The sequence below is a fragment of the Haplochromis burtoni genome, unplaced genomic scaffold (assembly GCF_018398535.1).
Source record: "Haplochromis burtoni strain Fernald_Lab_line unplaced genomic scaffold, NCSU_Asbu1 Contig_19, whole genome shotgun sequence".
In the NCBI taxonomy this organism is placed as follows: Eukaryota; Metazoa; Chordata; class Actinopteri; order Cichliformes; family Cichlidae; genus Haplochromis; species Haplochromis burtoni.
Genome location: NW_024582380.1, coordinates 841,858 through 866,147, shown reverse-complemented (window position 1 = coordinate 866,147; position 24,290 = coordinate 841,858). Strand labels below are relative to the sequence as shown.

Sequence of the window (24,290 nt, the reverse complement as noted above, 5' to 3'; positions counted from 1 at the left end):
ACTCATTTTATAGGGTTTGGAGCCTTTTCCACAAACTATGTATTTGTACTATTCAGTATGACTTATGTCTGTGAAGGTTCTCAGTAATCCAGTCCAAGCTTTGCAAAGAGCTTGGAAAGAAAATGTTCTGGACTTCTGCTTCTTCTTGCTTGAAGATGTTTCACCTCTTCTTGGATAAGAAGCTTCAAGCAAGTTAAGGAAGTCCAGACACTTTTCTTTCCAAGCTCCTTAGACTATTCAGTATGTCCTGAAACCAGCGCCTGAGTTTTTAAAGTCATCGGGTCAGCATTCACTGAGGTTGTCGCCCTCTGTTGGCCTCTAAAATGAATGATGTTCAGGGCTCGTCTGTGTTGGGTTCACTTTTCAGACACAAAGCTGTTTCCATCTTTTATCTACTGTCTATGTTCACAACCGTGACGGTAACAGCACGGCACCGAGCGGGCTTTAGGACCATGCGCTGAAGTCAGCTCAGGCAATAGCAATATTATGGCTGCTTAACCTGAGAGCTACTGACGGACAGCTCCAACCTTATGAGCCAATTTAACGCCTTTTATAACACTGTTGTGCACATGTTCTAGTGCTGGTAGTTTAGCCGTGGCTGGAAGCTTAGCTGCCGATGGAGCACATCCGACTGCCAAAGGTAACCGCGGGTCTGGCTGCAGTGATTTGCTACATTTCCGCACTGTACCGCCACTGGCGCTCCAGCAGCAAAGCGTCATGCGCACTCTAAGATCAAATCTAAAGTCAAATAAATAAGACAAACATCTGTCTCAATCCAAAGGACGCGTGCTGCTGTGTTCGCCACGTTGGCAGTAAAGTCACTGCTTTGAGGATGTGTTTCTCTGTCATCTCACACATATGTGCAGCTGTGTCAAACACGCGTGAGATGTGCAGAGGATGAGGCTGTTTTGATGCTGTCCTTCCTCCTCCCACTTCCAGGTGGAGAATGTCAAGCTGCTTGACAGAATCTCCCACAGAAGGAGGCGGGTGGGCACCCTGTACCTGACTGCCACACACACCATCTTTGTGGAGAGCGAGGCCGGAGTGCGCAATGAAACATGGGTAGGGATCACAGCCCGTGATAAGCAGTCTGTTTGAAGAGAAAAAAATGTTAAGCGTGCGTCACCAGCAGGCTGCAAGACTAACATTTTGCAATCCTCCAAAGCACACTTCAGTAAATTTGTTTTTTTTTAACCTTTGCTCAGGTACTTCACAGTTTGGTGTGCAGTGTGGACAAACTGGCTGCAACTCCTTCAGGATGTCCTCTGCTTATTCACTGCAAGAACTTCCAGGTTCTTCATTTTATCATTTCTAAAGAGCAGGAATGCCACGATATTCATCTGTCCCTGCAGCGGCTCTCCCAGCCAGGTGAGCTCTGTCATTATGTCAGCAAAGGCTTGGACCGGATTCCTCTTTGATTATCTTCTTTTTTCTTTATGCCAGCATTTCTGTATCACTGTAAATATCCTAAATATCCTGTAAATATTTGCTCATTTGGTCTAGTTTTCATCTCCTCTGCTTTTGCAACACTTTGGCCTTTTGGACTGAAACAAGTTGAAGGTTGTGCTCATCAGCCTTTAGCTGTCAGTCCCTGTTTTGTCTTTCAGAGAGTTATGACGAGCTGTACTGCTTCTCCTATAAGCCAAATGTTGATGAGAAGGAGAGACGACAGGAATGGGACTTCTTGGACCTCAAGGCTGATTACAGCAGAATGGGACTCCCAAGCTCTCTGTGGAAACTCTCCCCAGTTAACCAACACTACAAGGTCACTGAGCTGGCCTTAGATGCACATTCATCCTAATATGGACAGCTATGCCTAAAGGTTTGTTTGGTCTTTTTTTCTAAAGGTGAGTGACACTTACCCTGCTGACCTGTTTGTACCCGAGAGTGCCACACCACCGGTCATAGTGGGGAGCTCCAAATTCAGAAGCAGGGGCAGATTTCCTGCCCTGTCATACTACTGCAAAGACAATCATGTAAGTTTATTACAGAGTATTTCTCTTTTTATTTCCCATACACTTCCAATCTGCCCCATAGTAGTACAAGGGATATGAAGTGATGCTAACAGAGCTAAAATCTCCAGTCCTGCACAACGAAAAATTTTGCAGGAGCTGAGGTAAGAGATTATTTACAGGTATATAAAATAAGTTTTGAATGCTTCACTTGGACCGTTTTAGCCACAAAAGTGAGAAATGTTGGTCTGTTCTTAAGATGAACATGAGTCACTGCTGTCAGGAAATCTTTTCCCATTTCCACGTGAAAGCAGCATCTTCATGATGATTGGCCGGTAGAGAAACAGCACCAGATTCTGTATTTGTCTGAGGTCATGTATTCAGATTCAGATATCTTAATTAATCCCAAAAAAGCAATAGTGGCGACCTGAGAGCAACTTCCTGACAAAATGTGGTCAAGATGGTTGATAATGTATTTTGCCTTCTTAATAAATACATTCTTAATAAATGTTTTTTAGCAGGGGTAAGATATGACCCTGCTAAATACTGTTCCTCTTCTTCAACTTCTTTTTTACAGCCTTGTGTTACAAGGCTGTAAAAAAGAAAGCAAGACAGACGTCCATTTGGTCATTAAATAACAACATGAATCATTACTGTCTCCCTGATCTTGGCTTCATATTTGTGAAAGTCGTATATCTGACACAAGAAAAAGCCAAAGTGCTCATAATTTATTTTATTAATCCATAATTCGACGTTTAGGAGTGCTTTATGTGTGTGAGGTCAGCTTCCCAGGGTTCAGGGTCCTGCTTGTGGAGTTCAGCGCATACAAAAAGCTCCACTTTAGTTCATGTGCCCAAGGGGAGAGCCACACAGTGATCTCTGGCTATTTCCCATGTTGCTATTAAATGTGGAGATATGAGAAACTGTGTGGTTGAATAATTTAAATTGAACATGCAGGGGAAGGAAAAGTACTGTGAATTTCAACTCGTCCTAATTCTCATATATTAGACTGGTTATTGTGCGTGTGCACTGAATGTTGTGAACTGATGAGGATGAGTCCCTGTATGAAGCCTAGCTCCTCTTGCTTCCTCGCAGGCTGCCATCTGCCGCAGCAGCCAGCCCCTGTCTGGTTTCAGCGCTCGCTGCCTGGAGGATGAACAGATGCTTGAGGCCATCTTGAGGTCCAATCCCTGCAGTGACTTCATGTATGTGGTGGATACCAGGCCTAAGGTGAGCCCTTTGTATCTAAAGGAAAGCCTGCAAGTGTTTAAAGCATCAACTGTATATTCAGCTGGGATTTATTTTTCCAGACTGTGCGCTGCCGGCTGAAGATCTCACAGCAAACGCTTTGAAAACATCCCAGATCTCTGCTAGGTGTTATATGATCAGTATTGATGGCAATGTTTCTGCATTTTATGTAATTTGGCCTCTGAAAGTGTTTGAACTCAGTAGTTTGCTTTGCTTCTAGATCACCATAACTTTGCCTCTACACAGCAAAGCCAATGAGCATGAAATAACAACTCCCTAAACAGAGACATCCACTGAAATTCATCATTTTCCCTTTCTTTATATCTTATGAAGATCACGTCTCTATAACTCTTTTTGAACCATGGCCAGCACAGTGGCGCAGTGATTAGCACGGTTGCCTCACAAAAAGAAGGTCCTGAATTTGATTCCACCACCTGGCCGGGCTCTTTCTGTGTGGAGTTTGCATGTTTGCCCCCATGTTTGCCTGGATTCTCTCCACATACTGTCTCTTTGTGTTATCCCTGGCGCCCTGTCCAGGGTGTACCCTGCTTCTCGCCCTATGTTAGCTGGGATAGGCTCCAACCCTTGACAAGGATAAGTGGAAGACTATGAACTGCTTTATGTTTGGGCACTGCTTCAACTCCATACTCAGACCATTCCACAGTTTCACTCCACGCACAGAAACACAAAAACTTTTCCTGGTAGTACACACATTCACAAAACCACCTGGTAGTTCATTACTTTATGCTTTGAACAGAAATTGTGCTATTTGGAATTCCATTAGATCTGCAAATTTCAGTATTTCAAACTGTAAGAATAGTGAGTTTGTATAATTCTCTGATTCCAGACTTCTGCACAACAGCTTAAGTAAAGGGAAACCAGCGAACGGTATGGTAATATGGGGAGATGTACAGTCTAATGCCTGCTTTGCCTTGTTTAGTATTGCAATGCTTCTTGATACTTTGGAATGAAAATATCTTACGTGTGCTCTCCGATTAAGTCTCTCATCTGTTATTACCCCAAGAAATATATTTTCATTGACTCTTTATTCTTTATGCCAACACAGAGGATTTTAAAATGTGACCGTGATGATATGTACAAAAGCACAGCCTCACCTGCACATTGCATCTACAGGATTAGTCCTACATTTGTCTCGATCTATTATTGTCTCTCCATTTGCCCTCTATTTGTTTAATATGCATTTTGAGTGAATATGCATCGTGGTGAAAAACGACTCCCAAGGTTCCTCACATTGTTACTGGAGGCTAAGGTAATGCCATTCAGAGTAAGCATCTGGTTGATACCATATTTCTAAGATTTTTAGGGCCGAGTACAATAACCTCAGTTTTATCTTAAATAAAGAAGCAGAAAATTAGAGGTCATCAAAGTCTCTATGTCTTGAAGACATTCCTTCAGATAACTAATTAGTGTGTGTTATCTGGCTTCATAGATAAATAAAGTTCTGTGTCATCTGCATAGCAGTGCAAATGTATGCTACGCCCTCTAATGATACTGCCTAAGGGAAGCATGTATAATGGAAACAGAATTGGTCTCAGCACAGAACCCTGTGGAACTCCAAAACTGACCTTAGTGTGTGAGGAGGACTCTTCATTTAAATTAACAAATTAAAGTCTATTAGATAGATGTGTTTCAAACTACTACAGCACAGCACCTTTAATGCCTGCAGCATCCTCTTATCGTGAGTGGTATATCTACCAATTCTGGTATTCTATGGCAAATGCCAATTGAGCTCCATGGTCTGGACAGTGAGCACAGAGCCCGCTAAAGGATGTCGGGCCCTCTGGCCTTCCTCGTGATATCTGATGTCTCGTCCTGCTGATGGGTTAAGGACCTTCTATGGCCCTGTCCAGCTCTGGAATCTCCTTCATGCTCTTCAGACTTGGCTGCGAGACACAGCAAATCATCTGATTGATGTGCCATCGTGGAAGAGTTGGACTCCTCGTGTTAGATGCAGTGCATCTAACTAAATGCATAAATTGTGAAAAAATAATGAATGAAAATGTCTGTGGCTCCCATCTGTAAAATCATTCCTGATGTGGGGGCGTTTCCCATTGTTGCCCCTCTAGTGTACCTGTTGTCAATTCATTGAATAACAGTACCTTCTGCTACCCAACTGACAGGATCAATATCCCAGAAGTTTAATCAACTTGATCCTATAGTCTGATTCTTCCTTTATAGTATAATGGGAGGAGGGAAATACGTTTTAGATACACTATGTTACTATAGTCCAGTATTGCTACTATAAGTTGTAAAACCAGCCTCTTTCTGAGATTACAGATTGTCGGGATTCTTGAATGACAGCTGGATAAAAAAAACTGACAGAATTTTGTTTTTCTAGCTGAATGCGATCGCAAACCGAGCTGCAGGAAAAGGGTATGAAAACGAAGACAACTACTCCAACATCAAATTCCAGTTCGTTGGGATAGAGAACATCCATGTCATGAGGAACAGCCAGCAGAAAATGCTGGAAGGTAATTACTATGTAATTATCATTTAGCTATAATGACAGCTTGAGCTGGTTTTTTATTTGCTTGACAGCAAATAAAAAACCAGCTCAAGCTGTCAAAAATGTTTCACCACATCATATTTTACACAGATGTTCTGGCATTGTCTGTTTAAATTGGCCGCATCGTCACATTACTAAAGCAGAGCGGGTCCCCCGTGGGGTTTTTTCATATGCAGTCACGCAGAGTGAACTGTGCTGGAATCAAGCCTCAAATGAGCCCACAGGAGAATTTCTGGGTATTGTGCAGGGGTGCTCCTAGGAAGACTTTGAATCCATCTGGGTTTTATTTCAGAGCTATTTTGGTTTCCCGGAGCGGACAAAACCCCGGACATTATCCCCCAAAGAGAGACAGAGGGCGTGAGAATGATGCGATTTCAAGCCTGAAAAGTTATAGCTGCTCTCAGTTGTGATAACTCTTTGCCCACTAGCAGCACAAGGGAAGTCTTTAAATGCTGGAGACAGTGCCTTGCCCTTTCACGTCTGCCCTCTGCCTTCCTCTCTCTGCCCGGTTGCACACTTCAATAAGATTAAGAAGACCCCCCTCCCGCCTGACAGCAAAGCCTCAAACATCTCTTCTTAGTGCAAGTCCACTGTGCGAAGTGTTACAAAACCTTAGAGGCTAAAATGAACCCGTTCACCTGCTTCTCTGTTATCAGCTCTTACAGGTCAGCAAACTGATGTAGTATCAACATAAAACCCACTTTGTCCACACCTCAGTGAGTAATCTGAGGGTTTGTGATTTGTGACCATTAGTGTAATATAGTCTCATCAGCTGAGTTCGATTGAGTTCGTGTCACGCTGCCTGTGAGTGAACCTGATGATGGAAAATGTTTGGAAAATAATTTAAATACATTTTACAATGAAACGACACAGTGAGCCTGCAGCCGTTGGCACTAGAGGGAAAAGTTAGTGCATCATTAAAATGAAAAGGATTCATCCTCTGGGGAACCATTACTGTCTGGGCAAATTGATGGCAGTTGAATAAGTGAACTGAAGTGGTTTTATATTGCTCATCCCCAAGTGGCTGTCGCTGGTGTGAACAAAGCCATCGCCAGTGGGAACAAATAACATGAGAAGATAAACAGAATCTGCTTTAAAAAAGCAAAATATGCTCGGGTGACCCGTATGTTGTCTCAGCGTGCACAGATTTCCTGTAAACTTGTCTCTGCTGCTGTCAGTGTTCTGTGAGGTTTTAATAAAGTCCTGCGATCAGGTATGCTCCGTGTTTCCTGACAGTGAGACAGCTGTGTTGTGGTTACAGTGTGTGAGCTGCGTTCCCCCTCCATGTCTGACTTCCTGGAGGGTCTGGAGAGCTCAGGCTGGCTGAAGCACATCAAAGCTGTTTTGGATGCAGGCATCTTCATCGCCAAGGTCAGTCTGGAGGCTAATCCTCACTGTCTGCCTCACCGTTGCCCTCAATATTGGTTTAGGTGTGGGTTTGTTTGTGTTTTGTATCTTCTGTGTGTCTGTGTGAAACCAACATCATCCATCTTTGCAGGGACGATACGAGAAGCCCTTGAGGCTTTCCCCCAGATTTACACGAATGAGCCACAACCACTGACAGATGAAGTGGTTATCATATTTATCATCTCATTACAATGTACAGCGGTCCCTCTTTTATCATGGGAGTTACATTTTAAAAATAACCGGCGATAGGTGAAATCCACAAAGTAGCCAACTTTATTCTTTACAATTAGTATAGATGTTTTAAGGCTGTAAAACCCCTCACTACACAATTTATACACTTTTCTCAGACAGGCATGGACATTTTCACACTTTTCTCTCTAGTTTAAACACTCTCAAAGTTCAAACCTTCGTAGAAAAATAAGTCCAGTATCATAGAATGAAACCGAAGATCAAACCCTGTTTTCAGGTCCAGAACATGGGAATAGAGCAGCTGTGAGAGAATCCAATCAATGGTACAGAAGTGGAGGAAGCAAGAAGAATGAGTTGAGGAAAGTTTGACTTATCTGACTGTTTTGTTTCACTTAATGCGCCTTATAATCTGTAGCGTCTACCTTCCTTTAGCATGTCCAGAAGTCCAACATTTTGTGTGATGGTTAGCATCTTTCTCTGCCTTCTGGGTGCTACCGCAGGTGTCTTTGATGGTGCAAAACGTTTCATCGACATTGTTGTGTTTGTATGGGAGAAAACTTACAAACATACAGTACAGCACTTCAGAGCAGAGTGGGTTTGTTTTGCATGTTTTAACTAAGAGATGGGCCCGACAGCAAAACTGTATGCTCATTGGCTAACAGCGTGTGATTGGCACCAAGCATATCCATCGAATGATCAGTGTCAATAAAATTAACTTTATGTCTTATTCAATATTACCTGAAACTTATTACTGAACCTATAAATTTAACAGGAAGATGTTCACTGGGGTCAACGAGACAGCGAGCCGAGGACCGTTTTCCCATAGACTCCTATACAACCACGAGTGTTTTGGAAAGCCAACATTGTTGCCCCCTGCTGGCCATTATAAAGAATGCAGGTTTAAGACATTTCAGTGTTGGCTTCACACTTCAGATCCACAACTTCCTCCATGTTTTATACTGTCTGCACCTCAAAACCACCTTTGTGGTGTTTTTAGCTACAGCAGATTACTCCTCGACCACATTTTGTTATGATACCATCACGAATGTACACAGAAAGACACACACAGCGAAACTGATACCGTCTGCGCTGCTGTGGCTTTTTAATAATGTTCCAAATTATCCAAGGGAGAAAGGAGTGTCATTAAAGAAATTGTGTGGGTCTTCTAATTAAAACATCATGATTGTACTTTTTTAATAACACGTCTCTCAGGTTTGAGGTAATACAGCTAAAATTAGTAAAAGGTCAGTATGGGGTACGAGGTTCCTGTGATTAAAACTTATCTGATGACTGGCTGGTTTTCTTCTCACAGCTGTAAAATAGCGACTGTGTGCAAAGCAGAGGTACGTATAGTGCACAAGTGGAAAATCATCACATCTAATTTTGGACATTTTATTTGTCTTTCTGTGTGTGTGTGTGTGTGTGTGTGTGTGTGTGTGTGTGTGTGTGTGTGTGTGTGTGTGTGTGTGTGTGTGTGTGTGTGTGTGTAGGCTGTTGCAGAGGAGGGCGTCAGCGTCCTTGTTCACTGTTCAGATGGGTGGGACCGTACTTCTCAGGTGTGTTCAGTGGCCTGTGTGCTGCTGGACCCCTACTACAGGACCCTCAGAGGATTCATGGTACATACTGGAGCTTTTTTAATTTAAGATACAGAGCAGGGTTACAGCTCAGTGGTATCATGTTAATATATCCAAATGCATTCTGGCTTTACATCAAAGGGGGTCATACTAGGCTCACGCTGCTTGTTTGTTTAATCCAAAGCTATCTTTACTGGCTAATGTGAAATACACCAGAAAAATAAATAAAACACAGAAGCCTACTTTTGAGAAATCCCCCTGGAGCCGGGGGGGAAATTACCCCACAAAGTGGGTGTGGAGGTTCAGTCGTTCTTCCCGTGACTCAAAGTCATCTTGCTTGTGTTTTAACACTTTTCTTTCTGCATTTAGGTTCTCATAGAAAAAGACTGGGTCTCATTTGGACACAAGTTCTCCCACAGGTCTGCCTCTGAAACGTGACTTTCATGGCATCTGCTGGATGTGGTTTAAATCTTCTGATTTCATTCCATGCATCTCTTTTCCAGATGCAAACACGTGGTTGGAGACCCCAAAGAGGTGTCTCCCATCATCGATCAGTTGCTGGAGTGCGTGTGGCAGCTGATGGAGCAGTTCCCCTGTGCCTTTGAGTTTAACGAGAGGTTTCTAATCACTATACACAATCACGTCTACTCCTGCCAGTTTGGCAACTTCATTGGAAACAACCAGAGGGAGAGGATAGAGCTGAGGTGAGATTTAAACCTGCAGACACCATGTTGGGAGAAGATTGTCTTTTTGTCTTTCCCCTGACCTTATTCTCATATTTATTTCCCTGTCTTCCATTTGGACTTGACATAGAGTTCATGAGAGGACTCATTCTTTGTGGAGTTATCTATGGGCGAACCGTACAGACTACACCAACCCCCTGTACAGGCCAAACCACAGCCAGACTCAAGGGCTCCTCCGTGCATCAACTTCCCCCTACAGTTTTAAGTAAGTTCTCTCCAACCGCACCAGCTCACACAGCATCACTTGAACCCTGGTATGTGCACTCTAATCAGGAAGATAATCATTATGTGAAAGGTAAAGACATTCATTGAAATTTTATTCTGCTAATGCATTTCTCTTTTTTTATGGAGATTTTGGAAAGGGCTGTACAACCGTTTTGACCATGGGATGCATCCTCGGCAGTCCGTAGAGGATTATCTACGGGCCATCCAGGAGGAGACACAGCAGCTGGAGGAGCAGCTTTCTTCTCACACACAGGTAGGACAGGGCAATGCTGATCTGCCACAAGCTTAAAGCCATTTAAAAAAGGCCATAGGTGTAACAGAAATTGCTGAAAACCTGATGCTGGCTATAATAAAACAATGTTTTGGAGCTTGCTATGTAGCAGCAGAGTAGTCAGAATTCCCATGTTGATTCCTGTGGTCCTACAAATTGTGGTATGCATGTGCAAAGTAATGAAAGAAGGAGGACTTGTCTGATCACATTTTTTCTTTTACACTGACATATCTTTTGTTTACCTGAGAAGGAGATAACATCAGCGTGACCCGTGGGAGGAAACTAGCTGAGGTGGCGTGATGCTCAAAGGTCACTGGTTACTTTGGCAACCAGTGACCTAAACTTCGCTGCATGTCACATTCACCCCAACATGGCAGTTATATTCCCTCTTCCAGCAGGATAATGCAGCTCAGCAAATTCCCCAGACCCTCCCAAATTCTCCAGTATGTGCAGCATGCTGAAAAAAACGTAATTCCTTGTGAGTAAATTTAACAACCTGTGCACAAAGAACCCATCACGTGTGCGAGGATATACTAAAAACTGGCACAGGATTACTTTAAAGCTGAAGAAATCTTTCAAATCGGATATTCTAGGAAAAGTTTTGGAGCCTTTTTATAACTTCTGACATAAATATTATTCCATGCTAATGTGACGCCAAAGGTTCTGGAGCCTGTCTCTGGATGGGTCACAACTGTTTTGACAGCACGGGGGGAGGGGCTGCACTATATTAGGGAGGTGATTTTAATATTGTGGCTGATCACCGTGCATTCATACTACAAGTCAAAGGAAAAAAAGAAAATTCCACCTGGATGTTTTTGTGATTATAGAAAATGACTGTTGTCTTCATTTCTTACATTATCAATAGAAGATTTCTCAGCTGGAGCAGGAGCAGGAGTGCAGTGATTCCTGCAAAGCAGCCGCCTTTGATAAGAGTCCCACGGTTTGGGCTCCTGGTAACAACCTCGGTCTAGCCAACACTCCTCAGGACTACACCGGCGGCTTCATCACCGGCAGCCCCTGTCAGCCTAAAGGACCAGACAGCATCCTCCTGCCAAAGAGCACGAACCAAATATCTGACGCCAGCTTCTCCAACGGCAGCGACCAGGAGTCTGGGATCGCGGACCTGAGCTGCCGTTCACCTCTCAGCGAGGACAGCACCAGGGATCCGGACTCCGATGAGGCAGCCTACTCGGCTGCCTGAGGACGTATAGCATTGGCTGGGAGGCGCAATGCTAGCCAGACGTCACCTGAGCGACACTGAACAAACACTACCATTACGTTGATCGTGTGACCCGACTATTGGCCAATTTCAGTGCGGGTTTTATTGGGGTTGCACGATTTGCTTACACTTTTGTTTGCATGCATGGTGGACTTTCCATGTTCCTGCATTCCTTCGTGTTCATAGTTGTTTCCTGTAGCAGACTGTATTTAACCTTGTCTCAGTTAAAGAGTCCAAAGAAAGCTTACATTTTTGGACATTTTAATCCATATTCAACAGAAAGTAGGAGCAAGACTGACTCTCTGCAGTTTACTGTATTTCTAATGATAAGCCATGTAAGTGCTTCTATTCAGTAGATATTTGTCTTTACAATGTAAACACCTTAACAGTGTAAAATGACATGACGTGTGCTCTGAACATAGGCCAGTAATACATGGTATTAGTTAACATTTAATGCTGAAAGAGTGGCAGTGATTCTGATATGCCCAAATGTAGCAGCACTTCAACCCCAAAGGACTATATTTATGACTGAGGTGAACTCACTCTGCAGGCCACAGTGACCTCAGCTGGGGCTGGGAGTCATTACACTCTAATAACCAGCGGTCAGTGGTTTGTTTTCAACACCTTGCGGTCCACTCCTGAATATTTCAGCATATTATAGGATTTCACGGGGTTTTACTGCCAAGGGACGTAAAAGGAAGCTTTTGAAAAGACAAAGTGATTTAATAAACGTCTGTGCAGCGTGTTTCGACATCAGTGCACGACTGAACTACCGGAGCATGTGAACACACAAACATGGCGCTGCTTAGGGCAGCAGATGACCAACAGAGACTCCTTTAGTGTTTGTGTTATCTCAGCTGTCCAACTGGCAGTAAAGCTGCTTGCTATAGTAGTGCAGTACCCATTATTGTTTTGGTGAACTCCTGCTAAAGAACAGTGCAAAGATTACCGGGCAAAGCATGTGAAAATATTTTTGTACTATAACCTATTTTTGTCTCCTCTGACCTCGCTTTAAATGTTTGTGTTGTTGTTGTTTTTTCAGTGTCTAAAATGTCTGAGTCATACCAAATTCTGTCCTTGTATTAAAAAAAATACCAGAAAAAAGCCTTAAAGCGTTCTGATGCTGCCCTCATTTGTTCAGTTGGATCACGATAAGTTTGCAAAAGTGCTCGCAAGGCAATCTTATGTAAATTTAAGTCAGTTTTCTGCCATATACTTACTTTTTTCTTGTTTTATTAGAGTCAGATTACAATATCACATTCATAAATGGAGAACAGTGTAAGTAAACTCAGCCACGGCACAAAATGAGAGTCTTTGCTAAAGTGTGCTGTTATTGTGCCATTTGTGTATTCAGGTCACCCGTTCTCCTGATCTAATTTTGCTTCTCTAGTCAGATACTCGAGCAGCTGCCTCATAAATGCACAGTCTGACATTATTTACACAAAGCAGTAAGGCTCAAATCCTTCATCTGAAAACAACAATTTATTTGATATTTGGACTTAATCACCATAAAACAGATTTGCATTACATCATCAGGCAGGTAAAGTAAATGGCAGCAAAGACTGCCCCTCATTTTAGGGATGAATGATGAAGACTTCAATGTCCTTGTTGTTGCTGAACATCTGCACAGCTGTGCTGGCGGGGAGCCAGACCCCGAAGCACTGCCACCACCAGCAGTCCTGCTCCATGGCTCATTCAGCTGTTTTTATTTATTATGGGTGTGAGTTTTTGGTTTGTCATTGTAGTCTTTACAAAATGTACAGATTAAACCAAACCTCTACTAAAAACTGAACAGACAGTTGGCTAAGTAAGTAAAGTAAGTCAAATTTTATTTATATAGCACCTTTCAAGACAAAGATCACAAAGTGCTTCACAAAAAATACCGGGGCATTTAAAAAAAACAGACAAAAAGTTAACCAAACACAATTCCAAAAACATGAGTTTTTAGTTGTTGTTTTTTTTAAACAACAACAACTCCTGAAGACAGGAGGTAAAGACTGCAGTTGACTGTTGTTGAGTAGATCCTGCAGCTGGAAAAACTCAAACTACAGACTGAACATGAAAAGAGCACGTTTTAAAAGACTGGGACAAATGGTTGACATATAAAGTGAAGGAAGCACATAAGTAATTTTAATTACTAAAAGAGACAGATTTGGTTCACACTGCAGGCTTAGGACTGTTTATATGGTTATGTATCTATTTTTTAGTCTTAGATAGCTTCCAGTTTTGTTTTGGCGTTTTCCTAATTATCATTATCTTTTTATGTTTAAACAAAGCAAAACAAATTCAATTCAATTCAATTCAATTTGATTTATATAGCACCAAATCACAACATAAGTCGCCTCAAGGCGCTTCATAGATACAGAGAAAAACCCAACAATCATATGACCCCCTATGAGCAAGCACTTTGGCAACAGTGGGAAGGAAAAACTCCCTTTTAACAGGAAGAAACCTCCGGCAGAACCAGGCTCAGGGAGGGGCGGGGCCATCTGCTGCGACCGGTTGGGGTGAGAGAAGGAAGACAGGATAAAGACATGCTGTGGAAGAGAGACAGAGGTTAATAACAGATATGATTCAATGCAGAGAGGTCTGTTAACACATAGTGAGTGAGAAAGGTGACTGGAAAGGAAAAACTCAATGCATCATGGGAATCCCCCGGCAGCCTACGTCTATTGCAGCATAACTAAGGGAGGATTCAGGGTCACCTGGTCCAGCCCTAACTATATGCTTTAGCAAAAAGGAAAGTTTTAAGCCTAATCTTGAAAAGTAGAGATAGTGTCTGTCTCCGAATCCAAACTGGAAGCTGGTTCCACAGAAGAGGGGCCTGAAAACTGAAGGCTCTGCCTCCCATTCTACTTTTAAATACTCTAGGAACAACAAGTAGGCCTGCAGAGCGAGAGCGAAGTGCTCTAATAGGGTGATATGGTACTACAAGGTCATTAAGATAAGATGGGGCCTGATTATTTAAGACCTTGTATGTGAGGAGCAGGATTTTGAATTCAATTCTGGATTTAACAGGAAGCCAATGAAGGGAAGCCAAAACAGGAGAAATATGCTCTCTCTTTCTAGTCCCTGTCAGGACTCTTGCTGCAGCATTTTGGATTAGCTGAAGGCTTTTCAGCGAGTTTTTTGGACATCCTGATAATAATGAATTACAGTAGTCCAGCCTGGAAGTAATAAATGCATGAACTAGTTTTTCAGCGTCACTCTGAGACAGGATATTTCTAATTTTAGAGATGTTGCGCAAATGGAAGAACGCAGTCTTACATATTTGTTTAATATGTGCATTGAAGGACATGTCTGGTAAAAATGATCCAATTAATAATAAAATATATATATATATATATATATTATATATATATATATATTATATTTATATATATCAAACATGCACTATGAAAGATGTCTGAATGTTTTTGTGTTGACTGTCATGTCTGTTTTATTTATCACCTACATCACATTTGAACAACAGAAGCTGACCTACAGTGCTTCAAAGACAGACATATTTACCTTCCAGGTCACCAATAAAATGCAGTTTCAACAAAAGCTGAATGGTGTTTTTTGTTTTGTTAACTAATTATTGTGACGATTTAGTGACCATTAAAATGTGTTCAAAATTTGCAAACTGATGATAATTCATTTTCTAAATCATGACACACTGCTCTACCGTCCATAAGCTGCTGGTATAGATTCAAATTAATGTAATACGGAGCCTGTATTTACTTGGTTTCGGATCAATAAAAAAACTTGGAGTATTCCACAAGACTAGAACTTAGTTGGTTAGGGTTAAGGTTAAAGTATTCTTAAATGTATGAATGTGATTGGATTAGGAGAATAAAATGCTGCAATATATTTGTCACAATCATAACCAAATTAGTTTTGATTGTGATTCTTTAACTTTCTTTTGTGGTAGAAACCGAACTTTCTTCTAATCATTTTCTAGAATAAACGTTGCTGCTGGGTTGGTCTTATTTTGGTGTTCATACTTTGCTGACAAAAGTAAATAATAATAATAATAACAACAACATTATTATTGTTGTTGTTGTTATAATTATCATTATTATTATTGTTGTTGTTGTTGTGTTTTTATTTACTGAAATGACTTTTATTCATGTATTCATTTTCATTATACTGACTGGAGCACTAGTGCATATCTAATATAGTAAAAAAAAAATTAGTACAGTTTTCAAGGGCTCTGTGCTTAAGCTATACTTACACACGTATATACGCGTATGACGTTGCTGTGTTACGTGATGACGTCCAGTTGTAGGCTCAGCTATGATGGCAGCCGTAGATTGACATCAATACGATACTGAATATAAAGTATTTAAAAGTTAGCGGAAACTCCCCCGACACTATAACGTGGAACAAACTAACAGTTTTCTGATAGTACACGCTTAAAACACACACCCGCCCGGTTTGGGGAACGGTAAGTTAACGAAGCTACGTTCACCTTTGCTGTATCAAAGTGGCGCCGAGTGTGTGTCTGTGTGTGTGTGCTTGCACCAGTCTCTTTCATGTTCTGCACACAGTCTCAGTTATCTGTGAGCTAGCTGTCCACTTGCAGGAGCTGCTTTGTCTCATTACAGAGCTCCTATTCCTCCTGCCCGTGTTAACTAATGCTAGCTCTGCAGCCTGCTAACTGTTGCAGGTAACCTAGCTAGCCGAAGTGCTGCCGAAAACCCGAGCTAATGCGAAGAGCAGTCGGCTAAGCCCGTCATGCTCATCATGAGGAGATAGCTGCTCCTCCCACTGGTTCCCTTTATGTAACAACAGTTAGCATACATTATACTAGAATAGAAACACTAACTGCGAGTAAAGTTAGCTTCCCCAGTGTACCACAAGCAGGCTAAAGTTATTTCCTGTGCCCAATATAGAAGCCTCATTTGTTTTCAGTCAAGTGCTGTGTCAGAAATCCTTCTGTGCCTTTGGTTTAGGTGTTAAAGTGCACTTGTTCAGCCCCCTTTAATGTAATATGCTGACCTGTGACAGTACACTTATGCACCACGTTGCAGATGTTGTGTTTATATTCAAGTACAATTCTTTGTCTCCTTGCATGGTGAAGTGGCACTATGCCCGCAGCTACTGTGGATCACAGCCAAAGAATATGTGAGGTTTGGGCCAACAACCTGGAGGAGGAGCTGAAGAGGATACGACATGTCATTCGAAAGTACAACTACATTGCTATGGTGAGTGGTGCCACAGTCGCCGCGCCTCTCCGTGCCCACATTTCCGTTGTTCATCATGACTCGTCTGCTTGCAGGACACGGAGTTTCCAGGTGTTGTAGCCAGACCGATCGGAGAGTTCAGAAGCAACGCTGACTATCAGTACCAATTGCTGCGCTGCAATGTGGATTTGCTCAAGATAATACAGCTGGGCCTCACATTTATGAACGAGCAGGGGGACTACCCACCCGGGACGTCAACGTGGCAGTTCAATTTTAAGTTTAACCTCACGTAAGATTGCAATCCGGTCTGTCTGTCTGTTGTATTCCTGCTGGAGCCCCATAGATGGATTGATCAGCTGATAACGGCCCATCAGTGCGTGCAAATAGTAAATCCTTTCTTGACTTTTTTTTTAAACTACATGTTATACATATGAAGATGCTCCATTGTTTACAGTACTCCTGGCTCGTTCTTAAGTATAATAAACAGACAGCGTTCACTGCTGCTGGAAAGACAGAGATGCTGTCTTGCTTGTGAAATACTGTAACTGCACACACTACTGGGGTTTTGACTCCCTAAAAACCAGCAATACAAAGTTCCCCCAAAATCCTTCTACTGATCAGACTTTATTTTTCTCATATTCAATTTAGATGTGTCCAGATTTGCAGTTAACTCTGCAGTGTGGACATGCTGTTGCTGTCTGCCCCTTCTGACAGTAAGAAAACCGTGCCATGCCTTTACTCACTACTGTAGTGTGGCACTGTATCCATCTGTCCATACAAAATGTTGAGAGATTTATCTGATGGGCTTGATCCGCTTTGTGTGAATGCATTTGACAAAGGACTTGGATGTAAAATAAGTTTGTTTCTTTCTGTGTAAAAGTCTCCACTCCAGCTTTAACGGGACATGAATCGTTTCTACATGCAGGCCCGACTGTAAATATTTGGACAGCTTTTGGTCTACGCACTGTTTCAATATGACACTAAGTTTGAAATAAAACAATTAATACTACACTACACTGCCAAGTCTCAGCTTTAATTTTGAGTATTGCATTAAAACTATAGAGAGAAGTGTGTGAGACAGGGGCCCAGAGTTTTGGTGCTCAAAAGTTATTCAAATACACACAAAATCATTGTGTTTGCAGTTTTGTAAGCGACTTCTTTGAGTTTTTGACTTAAAGACAGTTGCAGATGCTTTGTAACCTCCCTGCTGATGATCTCCCAGTCCTCAACTGCTCACGTTTTCAGCTCTTTGCTGCTTGTGGCAGCTACCGCCACCTTTTGGAATGGCGCTCAATCAGAGGGCTGACTCGGCCAGTCGAGAATTTTCCTTCTTTTTACTCTTGTAAGCCTTTTGGTTTTATGTAGAGGATTGTTGTCCTGCTGAATAATGAAACATCCAACAGGTTCTGATGCAATTGGCTGAATGTAAGCACAACTCTGCATTCAACGTACGGCTTCTGCCAGCAGTGAAATCATCAACACCAGTGAGCCAGGGCGTTTGGCAGGGTTACGTGCACGAATCCTAACAGAAGCCCTTCGATGTTAGATGATGTGGCATTTTATGTTCCAAGCTTTTCCCTTCCTAGAGACATTTAATCATTTTAATAGAGGTAAATTTTGGTTTGATCAAACAGAACGTGGTTCCAAAACACTACTTTATTTCTTTTTGTACATTTTTTGCAAACTGCAGCCTGTCAGTGGTGAGACCTCTGAAGTCATGGACAGGGAGTCGTTTCTTGAAGGAAAAACATGTACGCTGCATCCTGAAGTGCATTCATAGTTTGTTGCTACCATCTATATATTTTTTCTGCGGATCCACAAAAGACCCAACCAGCTGATTTTGGCAATCAACGTTTTCTTTTAGTTTTTATTTGAACGGAGGATATTCTTCTAGTACATTTCTGTTTAGTTTTGTGGCTTTCTTTTTCTTCACTGTTTGCAGTTTAGGTGCAGTGTGTTAAAGGGTTTGGTCTCCCTTACATTTTTGTAATATTCATCTAAACCTACTCAAATGAATCCTGAGACTTGGCATTTTAATTTATTACATTTTTTTTTTGTCCCCCAGAAAAAAGCTGTCCAAATTAAACATGAGTTGATTGTCTAATGTTGTAAAATTTCGTACGGCCAGTTTATTTGTCATTCAAGAGCAACATTATAATCCCTAAACTTAAACTGATTACTGACCTGTTACCTAGTTGACTTTGTTGTTTGTGACTTTCTTCCCCTTTAGAGAAGACATGTATGCACAGGACTCCATTGAGCTCCTGACCACTTCAGGGATTCAGTTCAAGAAGCACGAGGACGAAGGCATTGAGACGCTTTACTTTGCAGAGTTGCTGATGACATCAGGTGTGGTGCTCTGCGACGGAGTCAAGTGGCTGTCTTTTCACAGGTATTCTGCTCTGACTTAATCTTTGCAGTGTCATTAGTAACACTTGTGTTTACCTGCTGCTTCACATCCAGAAACTGGCTTATAGCTATTTTATACACACATGGCAGCAAAGGCAGATTTCCACAATTTTTTACTCTTTAATAACAAAGCACTTATTAGAAACACAGCGTTTTACCTTTGGTACACTATCACCGAGTTTGAATATTGTATATTACCTTTGTAAAAGCTCTTGATATATGAGTGTTTGAACCAAATTACATGTCTGCTGAGCTGTTCAGACATGCTGTTTAGTTTTAATTTGAAATTATATTTGTTAACCTGTAAAACAGTTTTGTCTTGTCTCGTCTTTTTAATAAGAAATGTTACAGAGCACCAAGATTATTTAGCCACAAACGTGTTAACACCAAAAACACAGCACTGTGCCGTCTTTCTTTGCATGTTGCTTCCAAGCAGCCAGACTTGCTGTCAGGCTTTCTAAAGCTCCTTCAAACTTTTCCTCTGAACACTGACGACTTTTTCACTGATTTTTTTCAAGTGTTTGTACCTGAAAATATTCAGAGGAATGGTTTTTTTTTTCTGTTTGTTTGTGAAGCCATTTAGCACTGACCTCTGAATCGTCCTAGCATTAAATGCACCTAACTCAAGAGATGAACCAGTGTTGTAGCCACATGTCACACTACTTTGCAAAGAACTGGTTTTAACTACTAACTTAACTACTTTGTTACTAGCAGATTTTCACAAAAACACATCATTTGTTCTCATTTTTATGTATGAAAAAATACCAAAGAGAAAAAAAATGGGACAAAAAAAAAACAAAGATTGGGTTTGAAGGTCACTGATGTCACTTTTATTCTCGTCTAGTTTTCTCAGTTGCCACAATGGAATTTATAACTACAGTGTATTTTTATTTCAATGTTTCTTTGATATGAAACTCTTAGTTATCTTTGTTTCCTTGGAGACTGAAAGTGATATAGTATTTGACACCAGCTGCTGTGCTTCTAAGCAACTTTGTTAAAGTGTGTGCTGTGTGTGTTTTACAGTGGCTATGACTTTGGATACCTGATTAAGATTCTGTCCAACGCTAACCTTCCTGAGGAGGAGGTGGACTTCTTTGAGATTCTTCGCCTGTACTTCCCAGTCATTTACGATGTCAAGTACCTCATGAAGAGCTGTAAAAACCTGAAGGTGCTTCTATAAATATTCCAGCAGCATGCACGCAGCATCTCCTGCTTTATTAATTTAATCACCTTGATTTCTGATGCAATCCCTCAGGTTTTACTTTGACTGCATGCACTGATCTCAAGTGTGTTGCTTTCAGGGTGGGCTTCAGGAAGTAGCTGAGCAACTAGAGCTAGAGAGGATTGGACCACAACATCAGGCTGGTTCGGACTCTTTGCTCACAGGCATGGCTTTCTTCAAGATGAGAGAGGTACGTACCCCGTGTTCGAGAGTGGAGAGGATCAGAATAAGGACCCAGTTTATAATACAGGTTAACACGTTGTCAACCCAAAACTCAGAGGTGTTTAATACATGTGATCAGTTTAAAAACTTCAGTCTCTGAGAAAGGCTGAGAGTATGGTCAACATGAACATAGAGCTAGGGACACTGTAAAAATGGCTTCAAGTCCTAAACCGTTAATGGAGTACTTTTGTAAAACTCTGTGATTTAAAGTCTGCACTTCACTCACATCCTGATGGTTTGACGACTGATCTGACCATAAACTCAACAGTAAAGTGTTTAATGTCATAAATAATATTCAATTCAATTCAATTAATACAGTACCAAATCACAACCACTGTCACCTCAATAATACATACAGAGAAAAACCCAACAATAATATGACCCCCTATGAACAAGCACCTTGGTGACCATGGGAAGGAAAAACTCCTTTTTAACAGGAAGAAACCTCCGGCAGAAGCAGGCTCAGGGAGGGGCGGGGCCATCTGCTGTGATTGGTTGGAGGTGAAGGAAAACAGGATAAAGACATGCTGTGGAAGAGAGACAGAGGTTAATAACAGATATGATTCAATGCAGAGAGGTCTATTAACACATAGTGAGTGAGAAAGGTGACTGAAGAAGAAATACTGAATGCATCATGGGAATCCCCGTCTATTGCAGCATAACTAAGGGAGGATTCAGGGTCACCTGGTCCAGCCCTAACTATATGCTTTACAAAAAGGAAAGTTTTAAGCCTAATCTTAAAGTAGAGATAGTGTCTGTCTCCGAATCCAAACTGGAAGCTGGTTCCACAGAAGAGGGGCCTGAAAACTGAAGGCTCTGCCTCCCATTCTACTTTTAAATACTCTAGGAACAACAAGTAGGCCTGCAGAGCGAGAGCCAAGTGCTCTAATAGGGTGATATGGTACTACAAGGTCATTAAGATAAGATGGGGCCTGATTATTTAAGACCTTGTATGTGAGGAGCGGATTTGAATTAATTCTGGATTGAAGTAAGCAGTAGGCTGGTTTTCCCATAGCAACCAGAAAAGTCCCCACCGTGCTGGCCAAACCTAATAATACAGGTTTATTGTACTTTGATAGAGGTGGGCAGATCGATTCAAATATCGCAAGTATCGATACTAACGCTGGTACTTGTATTGGATCGATACCAGCATGAAAGAATTGATACTTCACTTTGTTTTTCTTCTCTAGGTTCAGTGCGTTACTCCCAATCATCAGAAAGTAGACATGGCAGTGCAAACAGCGCTTCTTTCACACAGGCTCCGCCCCCTCCTTCCTGCTCTGCTGTGTTTAGTTGTTCTGAAGTCATGTGACTTGAATGCTTGAGCAAGCATAGTGTTGACCTTGAATGAAAGCATTACAAACAGTAATGTGTGTTGGATAGGGATGAGTATCGTTTAGGTTTTATCCGATTGTACGGTTTCCGAAACGGTTACTGCAAACGACCGCTAACCTGGTGCCTTAAAAGAATGGGAGAAACAAATTGTTCAAAACCTCTCATGTTCAGCTGGGTTTTTTGTACAAAAGATAACAATGTGTAGTTTTCTGCAGCTAAGTGGCATATATGGTATCACTCTTGGCTGGAAGCAGTGCTATAAAATGAAAAACACAAACTTTTCAAACCTCTCTGCTTTAACTTGTTTTCCACTTTTTCCTTTGGTCATTTTAGCCTTTTTGGCCAGGGTGAAGGGAGTATTCTGATCAAACAAGAAGACAGCCCATGTAGTATGATGATGTTTGCTAGTTCCACCTTACTGCATTAATGTGAATAACGTGGTTAGCCTACTAAAGTAAATTAACACAGATAACAACACTTAAGCTTACTCACGCAGAAGAACGGCTGCTGCTGCGCATCATCATACTCATCATTTCTGCTACACTGGCAGGGCTAGGGGCCAGGACTCTATTCTTCGGGTTTTTGGGGGATGTTGCTCCGGGTCCGATAACTGGCAACCCACCCGACGTGCAGGTGTGAGTCTCGCCAGCAAGCTATCAAATACCTGCGATTTCTCGGTTTTAAAAAAAACGCTATGCGTCGCCAGGTGTTTCATCGGATTTGAGGTGTTACCTCCTTTGACAGTATCACAGTATCAGCTTAAAGCACTTGTTGCTGCTGAGTTTGCATATTTTGCTGTGAAGTACAACCAGACTTTTGACCACTTCGCCTTGGACATTTTTAATCTGTAGCTCTGCTCTAACAGAACGTACGTACCTGGCCCCGCCTACTATCCTCGGAAACGTAAAATGATTGGCTAGAAGTGTATCACAGCTCAGGAAAAAAAAGCACCGAAATAAAGCACCAAAATGTGCGCTGCTTTTCGGTCTGGTTACTACCGTTTATGTCAGAACACCGGTACCCATCCCTAGTGTTGGAAGGTTTGTTTTATTGTCTTAAATAATTATTCTGGAAAGTTATACCACTATGATATCAATATCACCAATACCAATAACTGATATCGGTAATTTTGGCCCTTTATTTACTTGGTACACTTTGATGTGATCTTTTTTTCACACTTTGACTGTGTGTTATCCTAACCACTAATCGATTGTATTATTGTGTGGGTTTTTTTGTAATAGATGTTCTTTGAGGATCATATCGACGATGCAAAGTACTGTGGTCACTTGTACGGGCTCGGCTCAGGCTCCGCCTATGTCCAGAACGGAACCGGAAACGCCTATGAAGAAGAGGCTAACAAGCAGCAGTCGTGACATCGCTCCGAAACTCTTCCCATCCTGCACTTCACACCCAAAATCAGTGCGGCTCTGACGCCAAGCTCCCGAGTGACAATAATAATGGAAGAAGAAAATAACCTACACGTGCATCGTTTAGCAAGCTGTTTCTCAAGTTTCTCATAGGCTCTGCTCACTTTAGACCAATGAATATGATGGTCCAAAAAAAAAAGAATCACCGCTGTCCTCACACATGCAAACAACTGCATGTTTGAGTTTAGTCTTTTATTCCTAAGAGGCAGCGTAGACGGCGTGTGGTCGGTTCAGTTCAATTTAACATGCTTAAAAAGGTGGGATTTTAGTTTTCCTAAAGTGTTCTGTAGAAATGTTTTGCACTTTAAAGCTCTAACCTGATTTTATAAGGAAAGCTGAAAATGTTTCCGGTGTGTTTGTGTGTCTCTCTGGCCTCTTTGTTGCCTTCTCTATGTTCCCATTTCACATTGTGAACATGTAAAGCTGTACGATCACAACTCTCACCACGCTCAGCCTTAATAATAACTGCATTCTTATCTTTTAACTTTTTAATTTATTGGCATGGACTAGTTGCCCCCATTTCAACACTAAGTCCACACAGATTTCCTCTCTGATAGTTGGGGTGTGTTTACATGCACTTGAATCTTGAGGATTTTTCTAATCGGTCCCGTTAATGTTAAGTTTATAACGACCCGAGTAAGAGCTAAGTCCACTGTAATAAGCCTTTTAAAGCAGTGCAGACCATAAAGCAAGTGGATGCCATTTCTTTATTATCAGTTGGTCAGAATGGATGCACACTGATGTGCATGTAAACATCATGGATACACATCACCTCAGCCAACCAACAAAAATGTGTTTGGAAGAAAAACAGAATGAAAGCTGTAGGAAGTGCCGAGGTAACCACTGAGTAACCACCAGAGAGTCCGTTTTTGTTTTAATTTATAGTTTTAGTGTTGAAATAAAAGAAGAGGAAAGTTTTACTCGAAGTGACGGTGCTTTTTTAACAAGCGGGAGTTCATTTGTAGTTCTGACCTTTGAATTCGACTTTTTGTGCTTTTTGGTTCCCTTCAAGTGTTGCTTTTCCAGTTCAATCATGCCGCATAAAACTGCCGCATGTACAAAAGAAACAAAAACAATAAGAATAAACGCTGTTGTTGAATAGTATCCTGAACTTGCATAGGTGCGTGTTAAAGCGTAGGCTCACGGCTTATT

The 24,290-nt window shown here is 41.7% G+C and overlaps 2 protein-coding genes across 3 annotated transcripts; both read left to right on the top strand.

The window, feature by feature from the left end:
• Positions 1–429: 429 nt before the first annotated feature.
• mtmr7a (myotubularin related protein 7a) lies at positions 430–12,492 on the top strand. Of its 2 annotated transcripts, XM_005916570.2 has the most exons (14): positions 430–640; positions 940–1,062; positions 1,206–1,368; positions 1,608–1,765; positions 1,848–1,976; positions 3,048–3,182; positions 5,560–5,692; positions 6,989–7,098; positions 8,814–8,939; positions 9,267–9,316; positions 9,401–9,601; positions 9,711–9,845; positions 9,992–10,118; positions 11,002–12,492. In XM_005916570.2, the coding sequence occupies exons 1-14, from the start codon at positions 617–619 to the stop codon at positions 11,335–11,337; spliced, it is 1,950 nt and encodes a 649-aa protein (XP_005916632.1). In that variant the 5' UTR covers positions 430–616; the 3' UTR covers positions 11,338–12,492. The 2 variants fall into 2 exon arrangements, with proteins under 2 accessions (XP_005916632.1, XP_042074378.1); XM_042218444.1 differs by lacking the exons at positions 430–640; positions 940–1,062 and having other exon boundaries at positions 1,243–1,368; positions 1,555–1,765.
• Positions 12,493–15,588: 3,096 nt separating this feature from the next.
• On the top strand, positions 15,589–24,058 carry cnot7 (CCR4-NOT transcription complex, subunit 7). The gene is made up of 7 exons (XM_005916573.2): positions 15,589–15,784; positions 16,421–16,544; positions 16,619–16,812; positions 18,754–18,915; positions 19,956–20,100; positions 20,234–20,344; positions 22,953–24,058. Exons 2-7 carry the CDS (start codon positions 16,428–16,430, stop codon positions 23,082–23,084), a joined length of 861 nt encoding a protein of 286 aa, XP_005916635.1. The 5' UTR covers positions 15,589–15,784; positions 16,421–16,427; the 3' UTR covers positions 23,085–24,058.
• The last annotated feature ends 232 nt before the right edge of the window (positions 24,059–24,290 follow it).